The sequence below is a fragment of the Trichophyton verrucosum genome, assembly GCF_000151505.1.
Source record: "Trichophyton verrucosum HKI 0517 chromosome Unknown contig01076_1.f1.exp, whole genome shotgun sequence".
In the NCBI taxonomy this organism is placed as follows: Eukaryota; Fungi; Ascomycota; class Eurotiomycetes; order Onygenales; family Arthrodermataceae; genus Trichophyton; species Trichophyton verrucosum.
The window spans coordinates 243-10,349 of NW_003315173.1; the positions used below are offsets into that span (position 1 = coordinate 243).

Below are 10,107 nucleotides of genomic sequence, written 5' to 3' on the forward strand. Positions count from 1 at the left end.
ATAAAAGGGGGTATTTTTAATATAGTAATACTTTTTATAACTACTATAGATAGACTATGCGGGCACGTAATTCGGAATTATACAATATTGATTGTTGGTTGGGCGGCGTAACTAGCCCGCGGGATGCTCGAGTCATATGGAAAAGCTTCGACGGCTCCCTACGTTATTGTGTTTGACGCAAAAAGTTGATCGTTGAATCGGCCAGCCAGTCACTATCAAAATGGACCCGTGCAATCCATGGATATCGACGGCTCACGTGGAACCCAGAAATCCAATTAGACGCCTTGCGTAGGTTTTCCCTCTTTGCTGTTTGCTCCACCTGTGGCTTTCATTAGCCGTGATGGCTATATTGATATATCTCCTACCAATCGTCGCTCTTCTATTCAGAAACTTCCCTTGGGCCTTTCAAGAGTTGGGTCATCTTCACGACTAGCTCTGAGACAACATGACTATCAAGTTAATCGCTTGATAATTTTTTTTTTTCCCCTACTTCAGCAATTGATACCCAACCATCGCGGTGGTGTGACATTCGGCGACTAGGAGCCAGCCGTTAGACCAACATAGGAGCATACCACTATTACTTTTGGGAAACAATAGAAAAGAGAGGGGATAAAAATAAAACGATGGGGTCTTGCCCTGACTTTTATTTCTGTTACCCATAGAAACGTCTATATGTTGGTCTCTTAAGGTCTACAGCCTGCCACCAATGCACCGACAAAATGAAACAGAGCTTCCCGAAATCTCATTAGACATCAAGGGATGTGTAAGGGCATGGAGGCGATGACTGATTCTCATCCATGATGAAGTATTGCTTGCTCTCCCGACCAGTGGCATCTCCGTAGTTCTTCAACTCCGGGCTAATGGGCACTTCGTCATAGTCAGCCAGCAGTCCTCGAACCTTTGAGATAGCCGCTTTCTTCTTCAGATCCGTGGCAAAGAGAATATCAAAGACAAAGTTAGGTTGGAAGACAATGCAAAAGCACGGTGCATATCGTGATCTTCGCTTCTCGTGAGAAGGCGTCATGGCTGCACTGAACACTGGCTCGCCATTAAAGCAAAATTTCCACAGCGGAGTATCAGTGTCCGTCGGGATGTGTGATGGCCATGGCTTTGTGTCAACTTTTCTCAGAGCACGGAGACAGTCCCAGTATTTCTGATGGTATTCTTGAGGAGATAGTTGTGAGTTGATGACGGGGAAAAGAACAACCAGACTTGTGTTGGGGCCCAGCTCCGATTGCGGCGTTGTAAGATATTCCTTGAGTGCAGCGGCCAAGGTGGCAATGTTCTTCTTGTTGTTCATGTCTTCGGAATCAAGGAAGATATATCTATGTTCCTTGGCCTTGAAGCCCTTGGTAGCATATACACAAGGGAAAGCTACAGGGTCTGTTGAACAGACGGCGGCTTGGAAGGCATCATACGACTGCCTCTGCCATGTCGTAGGGCCAAACGTTTCTTCAACCTCTTTCCTGTACTCGGCAAAAAGGGGTTATTAGTAAGGTGTTCTGAATTTCCTCTACCAGATAAGTCTATATATGCATGTCGTACCTCTTCAATATCTTTGAACCCTGAGGTCCCTTTTGCTGACCGATGCTCTGGAGCAGATGGGTAACACGCTGGAAGAAACCTTCGTGGGAGAGACTCTTCTCGCTTCCGTTCCGGGAGATGAGAACAAAGATGATATAAAACAGAGCGCAGACGAGGGCGAGAGCAATGGTGGCCATTGTGACGAATGACAGATGCCTGCGTTCTTAGTTGATTTGATACCAAGGGATGTGGGTGCGTTGGATCTGCTCGTTTCTTCCCGCAGCTTCAGTCCGGCAACATACATACATATATATATACCCGTTCAGCCCCTGGCTTGTAAGCCCCTTTACAAGTCTGATTGATGTGCCACCCATCCAACTGACCTTTCGGGAGATACCGGATAAGTCAGGATCCTCCGAATGAGTAAACCGTCCCATTTCGCCATAGACATGTTGTCAACCCTGCACTCACGTACCGTCAATAAGTACATTATAGGGCGATTCGTGGTGGAGGAATAGGCCCAGATGACCAGGTTGAATGTCACTTTTCCGATTTCAATACCTGAGTTAACTCCGTTTCCGCGTACACACCTCCGCTGTGACAGCTTAGTGCAATAGGGGCCATGCGGGGCCCTGATTCCATTTGTTGAATGCATTACATTGCAGCATTGCGTATTGCATGCCAATTAGGCTTTCTCGAAGGACGTTGTTGCCTGCCCAAGGGAGTCCCTGCCAATAAACCAGGTTAAATTTACCATACCCCAAGAGCCTCTTTCATCAGCTCAGCCTTCTGGTGAAAGCTGGTTGAGGTACACGCAAATGTGTCGATCCATTTCGCCTGATCTCCAAACCCCCTTAACTAGTCCACAAAAATAACGCCAACGCCGCTGATGATGATCGAAGTTCTCCAGACTCCAGACTCCAGACTCCAGACTTCAGACTTCAGGCTCCAGTCTCCAGTTTCCAGTCTCCATACTCACCGCTATAGTGCAAATTCAGTCTTGGTCATTTGCCTTTGTGTCAAATTTTGTACCCATGTATCTTGAAGGATGAGGTTCTCATGCATCCAAATATCTATCAACCCTTGCATCCAGCACGTTCTCTCCAGGGTTTTCTTGAACATGTCCTATCCATGAAAAAATGTGTCTATACCAGGGTATCGACATATTTTGCTGGGACGTTCTAGAAACCCTCAAGGATCGTCTGCAAGCTGAGAAGGATCGCCTAGTCTCGACCGAATTAAGGCGGGCAGGAACTCGTTCAGAGCGCGAGAGCTTGTCAGGGATGAGCCTAAAAATACTTTTTTAAGGCGGCGACTTAATTTTATGAAGGGCAAAAGGGGACCTCACCATATCATCACTGAACAACTAGCTGAGACAGAGGGTAGATCTAGCTACGGGGATAACAAGCCGACGCAGATCACTTAAGGAAATGGGTTTGAAAAAATTGCTTGCATGCCCATTGATGTGGCTTTCTGACGACAAAAGAAGAGCGAAAACTTTACCGGCCCGTCCAGTTAGTTACTTCGCTTGACCCTGTTCGTGGATCCTTCAACAACCCTCGGCATGATTACGTCTTTTGCGCCGCATAATACGATAGGCCACTTAGCTGTCTTGCGGACCTTTCAGCTTTTGGAATATTCTGCAGCTGTGCAGGTAACTAAAGTTGTATCAGAAATCCTCTTCTACTCCGTACGCCCCATTGATATCCTCAATTAACCGTTTAGTCAGGAGATTATATCCGTTCTTCTCTTGTCTACAAAGAATACAGATGTAGGAGCTCACCTACAACTTCTTCCATTCATCTTTCAAACCTCGTCTTGCGCTTCCAGGCTGCTAGCGAACGCCTGAAAGTGGTCACGTCGAAATGAGCTCTCCCGGCGATACACCCAGCTCCCAGCCGTCAATGACGAAGCTCGAAATTCTTCCTACAATAGGGGAGAATAACCTACAAGCTCTGCTGGAGGAACACGGTCTTGAATATACCCCTGATGGCGAGCATATTCGCTGGCTAGCTTCGAACCCGAAGCACCCACGCAATTGGTCCATGTTACGAAAGATCTATGACAGTGGTTTGATCATTATTTTGGACCTTTTCACGTATGACCACTCGACACGCCATTCTTTGCCCTCTCACTATCGTGTTCATTAGAACTGCTTACTGACGGGTATTTTTTTTCGTGTGTAGAACGGCTGTGAGTACAGCAGGTGTAAGTTGATCCTTAATCACAGCTCCAACATGACGTGATTCTAATAACGATACCCTGCAGAGTGCAGCTGCTGATCACGCACGACATGAGTACGGACTTAGCCGTACCCTAGCAGTCTTCTTGTTCGTTTCGGTGTAAGTAGAGCCCCGTTCCTTTCCCCGTTACACTTTATAGCCTTTCACGCTAATTATAGACCTTCTCTCTTGGAAAACTAGGTATCTCTTGGGCCAAGGAGTCGGAGGGATCATATTCCCGCCATACTCGGAGTCTTTTGGACGCAAAAAGCTGTATATCGTCAGCACTGGACTATACAGCCTTTTTTGCGTTGTGGTTGGGCTTGTGCCCTCCGTAGCTGGAGTCATAGTGGGCCGCTTCTTCTCCGGATTCTTATCGGCCATTCCGACCATTGTGGTGGCAGGAAGCATCGAGGATATTTTCAATTCCAAAGACCGCATCTGGCTGATCTTCATGTGGGCAATGGTGGCCAACATGGGGTTGATCCTTGGACCCATCATGAGCATTTATATCATCGATCATTTGGACTGGTGGGTTTGATCAGCCTAGTATACGGGTATGACCCTCCTTACTGACTCCTGTTTCGTTCTAGGCGATGGGTCTTTCATGTGTCAGCTATTTTCACTGCCGTGATCACCATTCTTTTGTTTGGGATTCGCGAATCTAGGCCATCACTGCTCCTTTCCCGTGAGGTTGCCAAATTGCAAAAGTCAACGGGTATAACCACGCTCAAGGCTCTAAACCCTGACCATACCCCAGACATGAAGACGTTTGCTCGGATAGCTCTTTTCCGACCCCTCAAGTTATTCTTTACAGAGCCGATTGTTTTCATGGTCGCCACGATTAGTGCAGTAGCTTTTGCACTCATCTATCTGTTCACAGAGGCTCTTCCCCCGATATATGAGGACCTTGGATTCTCCAGCGCAAACTCGTCCCTTCCTTTCCTCGCGATTGGCATCGGTTTGATCAGCGGAGTTCTCACCCGTATCTTTGATCATAGAATGATCACAAGATACCAGAGGGAAGGCAAGGTACTGCAGCCAGAACATAAGCTTGTTGGATTCTCCATTGGCGCTCCGGTTCTTGCGGTTGGTCTCTGGTGGTTTGCGTGGACTATTCCGCCGCGCGTTCCTGGAGTCCACTGGGTGGTATCTGCTATATCCCTGGTACTGATCGGCTATGCATTAAATGAGTTCGACGCCGTCTTAGCCGGCTATCTAGCCGACAGCTACCTGAGCTATTCAGCGAGTGGGTTCGCTGCTCTATCTCTCGTGCGTTCCACACTTTCTGCTGTTTTCCCACTATTTGCCGGACGGATGTACGAAGTGCTGGGCGCGAATCTAGCCACTTCTATTCTTGCAGCTTTGGCAACTGCCTTCTGCATCATTCCGCCCTTGTTCACCAGGTATGGACCACGGATCCGAGCACGCAGTAAGTTTGCAAGGTATAGTTTGCAGGTATATCAGGAGAACGGAGTGGACAAGGACGGATACTAGGACGACAACTTGCCGAAGTATTTAAAGCATAAACAGCAGACATAAAATAGAAGAGTGAAGTAGAGTAGATAAGAAATCCAGTTCAGAAGAAGAATCCGAAGAACTTGCCAGGATCTTTTCTTGAGTGGAGAATGAATGCACATTATGCTCCATATTGTCGAGTAGCTTCCTATTATAGGAGACCAAACGGAGTCCAAAATGATGACCACGTTTAGATTCTTTCTAGCTACCCTGACTCCGAAGACTTGCCGTCCTGCTATAAATGCGGACCTATGGCCCACCCGGAAGCCGCCTGGAGATCCCTTTTCCTAGCTCCAGAGATGCTTGATTGTTCCCCAACCAAGAGCCGAAAGCTTGACGTGCTGATCACTTGCCAAGCAGGTGTTCCTGGTCGATACACCAGTCATGATGATAAGGGGGGCAAAGCTGGCGCAATCATAATTGCATGTTGAGATAACCGACACTGATTGGAATCCCGGGCGGCATCAGAGACCAAAGCCCACCTTGAAGTGTTTCATCTGAACTTCAAGGGTGTCAACTTGGTGGGATTTGAGATCATCTGTAAATCTGTGAACAAGCATCAAATCCTACACTTTCCACACGCCATCCCTTGTACAGGGTCAGTAAATGTGACGGGGTGCGTTGGGTGCGAATTGGGTGTCGAATCTCCCAGTAGTTGCTTGTGCTGAAGTGAAGATGTTTGGTGTAACTAATTTAAGCTTAAACTCCATCACGTGATATAGTGCTGTTTTGTTATATTAGTCAGCAACAGAACTGCCAGACTGTTCCTTACTTTGCTTTGACTGCGCATGGCAAAGCTCCAGCTGGGAGGATACCAGCTAACAAAAGAACAATATTATAAATCATGGATGAGCTTCTTGGGCCCCTCCGGGAGGCTCTCGATGGCCCAATTGTGAGCTGTCCTCGAAGTCCGCCATTCTTTAGCTGTTCTTGGTAACTAACGATGTTTGGTAGGACTTCCATGGCCAACGAGTAACGGACTTCCTGTCAACCGCCCTTCTTTCTATATTCGCCGTGAGTTATACCCGAGCAGAACGTTTGACATATTAGGGTTGAACTGTAAAGTTGGAAATTCTTGCTAGGGTATAGAATAATAACAAGGGGCTTGGTTTCTAGGTCGTCTCATTTCTAATCGGATATGCGTACGAGGACGTCTTCCTAACACTCTGGACGATGACGGCTGGCTCCATATTAACGATGCTGGTCATTGTTCCACCATGGCCGATGTATAACCAGCATCCTGAGTCATGGCTTGTCACGGGAGCTGGAGGAATCGGCAGAGACGGAATTGTTATAGACAAAGCGGGGAGTTGATGACGATATAATCTTATTCTTGCTGTGGATTTTTGTTTTGGCTGCGCAATGGTTAAATTCACCCTGGACTAGTTTATTTTTCTGCCTATCGTGTTGTGGAGAGAGGTACTAGGAAGTCCCCTTCTACCCGGCGGCTTCTATCTAGGAGTAGGCAGCACAGGAGAGAAAGCTTGTAGCTCTTTTCTTGAGAGGATCTGTAAGAATTGCCAGGTCTTGAATTCGAATCCCATAACTTCACAGTCCTTGAGCTACATACGCCGGAACCCTGGCCTTGGTTTGAATATCATAAAGCTTTATTTATGTTGAAAAATGACGGGCAGCGGAGCGGGGAAGAGAAGAAAGTAAGAGACCAAACACGGTAGACAATCTACCGTCCGTATTTCTGGAATTCCCAATCTCTGTTGTCTAGTGGGCACACTTGTCTGGTTCTTAGCCATCTCGAGATGCAGTGGAAGTGGAACGCGTGCTGAAAAGGCAAATGTGTTAGCTAATGGAAACTAACGCCGAGACAGAGTATTCTTACATTGCAGATACCCCAGGCAACTGTGCACTCCTCTGTGGTGGATGAGCCCTGGTTGGCCTGGCATTCAATACCTATAGCATCGTTAGAGAAACTGTCGGATGTGAGAGGACATGCATAGCAGCTTCATGATAACTAACACAGGTCCATGATGTGGTTTCGGCAAATAGCACAGTTATCAACGATAATATCCCATGCCCACAGAGCAACAGCATTCCACTAAAGTATCCCAGTATCAAAATCAGCGGGAGAAGGACTTTCACTCCAGTAGTGACAGACGCGAATGACTCCGACGGAAATTCCATCCGGAACCACGCACCTTTTTGACCTCAAATCTCTTCTTACCCTCCCCAGCTGCATCAGCCTTTGCGGTCTTAGCTACAGCTTTCCCCTTGCTGGCATCTCCAGCAGCATCCGTCATTTCAACATCTGCCATGGTTTTGTGCAGGACAAACTATCATCGACTTTGTACAAGTGAAGGAAGGAGTTATCTCGTGTGGTCACTTGAAGTAGACTCCCTATACTCTATGTGCTGGGAGGTTCGACGTTGACGCTAAGGAGCAGCGGCTGTTGCCTTCCATGAGTTAACAAGCGCTTATCTAACAGCCAGCAGCGGGATGGGTCGTACCTCTGTGAACGCAGCCTGTGTAGGATATCCCAGTCTTGTTTGCAATGCCACCCAGCTTGAAACACAGCACTCGACGCTGTCACCACCTGGCTTCTCCGTCAACGGCTTCGTCGTCCAGATGTCAGATGGAGGGTAAACACTGCGAGGCAGCCTACCTACCTGACCTATGGACCTTAAACTACCTACCTTGTGCGGGCGGGCGGGAGAAGCAGCGGAGATAAGATTTCCCGCTAAGGTCACATGACCCCAAGCTCAGGCCCCCCCCCAGACAACCAACCAGGCGGAGCTTTTTTGCGCAGTTCGCCTTTTTCGACCTTGAACATCGACGAACAAGCAACGAAGACGGCCCTGCAGACCTCCACACGCCTCTACAAGACACAAAAACAGCCCCCATCGCGCCTCTTCCCGCCGCCAACGTGAAACACACAGCGTACTCTGGTCTTGCCGCCCGATAAGTTATGAATATGTTAGGGGGACCGCCCTTGTCTTCGTTTGCGCTTCTCACAGATATAAACAGCCGACACCCCCAGCCATACACTCCGTTTCCGGCGGCCAGCTGAACCCGCTTCCACGCAGCTTTCATACCACCACGGTCGCCATCGTTGTCTCGCTCATCTACTCAGTGAATACCTTAGCGCAATAGACCTGTTTTGTTGCGTGCAAGCCTTTTTATTTTTTCGCCTCTTCTTGGAGCGTTCTTCCTAGCTCTTGGTTTCGTTTCCTTTGGTTCTTTTCCTTATTATTCTTATATCTACGGCTGCCTATTTATTAAGCCACCTACAACGGTCTGAGGCGACACGAGATGTCAAGTCCGGCTCCTACTACGCCCAAGGCGCCTCGAAATGGCCGGCGTTACCAGAAACGCACTCCGTCGTCGAAATCCGGTGCTGCCGACCCCTCACGTCAGCCTGATAAGACGAACACCACACCAGCAGCAAACCGAGACTCGAATGTTGCCAGCGACTCGGGGAACCGTGCGTCTGACAGTGCGACGAAGGCGAAGAATGGCCGGTCAGCAAAGAAAAATAGAGATAATCACCACAAGAATTCGCCGGCTCCAGCTCGAACTGCGAGCCTTGGCCACGGTCACCGTCATACCTCCTCACAGTCTTCTATCAAAGATAGCCCTCTATACGCCGGACCAACCTTCCATGCCTCTCCTGCGCCATCGGCGCTCCCAATACCATCGTTCTTTTCAAAGTCAGTGCCGGAAACTGACGGTCGAACTTCAGATGAGCTCCAGGATGAGTCACCAGACACCGATCCGGGAGACAGTACGCCTACAAAGGCGAATAATGCCCCCCAGCAAACCCAACAGGAAGCCGGTACAGCTTCCCCTCTCGATTTTCTTTTCAAGGCCGCACGCCAAGCAAGAGCCGCCAACCCTGTGAGCGAGCTTGAGGATTCTGGCCCTTTCAATGGATCTACACCTCCGAGAAACGAGGTACGCCCACAGCAAGGCGAAAGACAGATCAGTGGTGGTGTGTTTCCTTTAGAATTAGAAGGCTCAGATACCCGAATGTCACCGATTGGCCCCTCATTTGCAACCTTTTTCAAAGATCGGATGAATGCTTTGCGTGCAACTAGCCCGGGGAAACAAGGAGGTCTTCCTGGCACAACACGAGAAAACAGCACTACTGATACCAACAAACTCAAAAGCGAAGCTCTCAAAAATTTACTTCTTAACCCTCCACCACAGCGCGCAGCCTCAGCATCTCCGAGGCTCACGGACCCCTCAAACGGCCCCAGCAACAATGGCAGTAATAATAATCAAAACAATTTCAGAATGTCTGGGGACTACTCTATGTACCAGCAACCCACTCGTTATGCTTCTGGCCCCGCTTCGCCAGTACCTTTTGCCCATTCTGGTAAACCTTTAGGAACCCGCAACGAATTTAGCGGTCCGGAGAGCACTATTCCACAACAATACCTGGCATCCTTGTGTGCCCAAACCCATCGTTCACCCGCACCCTCTTCCGGGCTGCGAAGTATGGTGTCTCCAACCAGCCCGGTTACTCCGCCTCGTCAACAGTCCTTCTCGAGATATGCACAGTTTGGACTTAGCAGTGCTCCTCCAGCTCATGCAAGCTACAATGGGGCAGCTGGAGGCGCTCTTACTTCTCCGACGCCGAACCGGACAATGCAACCAAACTCTTCTACGCCTCCTGCGAGGAACTGCCCTGCGCCAAAACTGGACTCTGCGGAAACCAAACGAATGGAAGATGACTTACGGCGTATGTTGAACCTTAATGTGGGCGATGGTCAACAACCCGAGAACACAGGGCGGCGTTCCTCCTAGATGATTCACTGGGTTAGGTCAGGCTATTAAATTCTCAGCCGACCTTATTTACAAACTGGTCCTTTTTTTTTTTTTTTTTTTT

At 48.6% G+C, this 10,107-nt stretch overlaps 4 protein-coding genes across 4 annotated transcripts; 2 read left to right on the top strand and 2 right to left on the bottom strand.

Annotated features, from left to right (window-relative positions):
• Positions 1-745: 745 nt before the first annotated feature.
• On the bottom strand, positions 746-1,721 carry TRV_07646 (uncharacterized protein; the record flags this gene model as incomplete). Its single annotated transcript, XM_003018294.1, has 2 exons — positions 746-1,466; positions 1,546-1,721. The coding sequence occupies 2 exons, from the start codon at positions 1,719-1,721 to the stop codon at positions 746-748; spliced, it is 897 nt and encodes a 298-aa protein (XP_003018340.1).
• Positions 1,722-3,389: 1,668 nt separating this feature from the next.
• On the top strand, positions 3,390-5,243 carry TRV_07647 (uncharacterized protein; the record flags this gene model as incomplete). Its single annotated transcript, XM_003018295.1, has 4 exons — positions 3,390-3,622; positions 3,711-3,732; positions 3,907-4,277; positions 4,415-5,243. The coding sequence occupies 4 exons, from the start codon at positions 3,390-3,392 to the stop codon at positions 5,241-5,243; spliced, it is 1,455 nt and encodes a 484-aa protein (XP_003018341.1).
• A 1,990-nt stretch (positions 5,244-7,233) lies between these two features.
• Positions 7,234-7,534, bottom strand: TRV_07648 (uncharacterized protein; the record flags this gene model as incomplete). The annotated part of the gene is made up of 2 exons (XM_003018296.1): positions 7,234-7,317; positions 7,418-7,534. 2 exons carry the CDS (start codon positions 7,532-7,534, stop codon positions 7,234-7,236), a joined length of 201 nt encoding a protein of 66 aa, XP_003018342.1.
• A 994-nt stretch (positions 7,535-8,528) lies between these two features.
• Positions 8,529-10,025, top strand: TRV_07649 (uncharacterized protein; the record flags this gene model as incomplete). Its single annotated transcript, XM_003018297.1, has 1 exon — positions 8,529-10,025. The coding sequence occupies one exon, from the start codon at positions 8,529-8,531 to the stop codon at positions 10,023-10,025; it is 1,497 nt and encodes a 498-aa protein (XP_003018343.1).
• Positions 10,026-10,107: the final 82 nt, after the last annotated feature.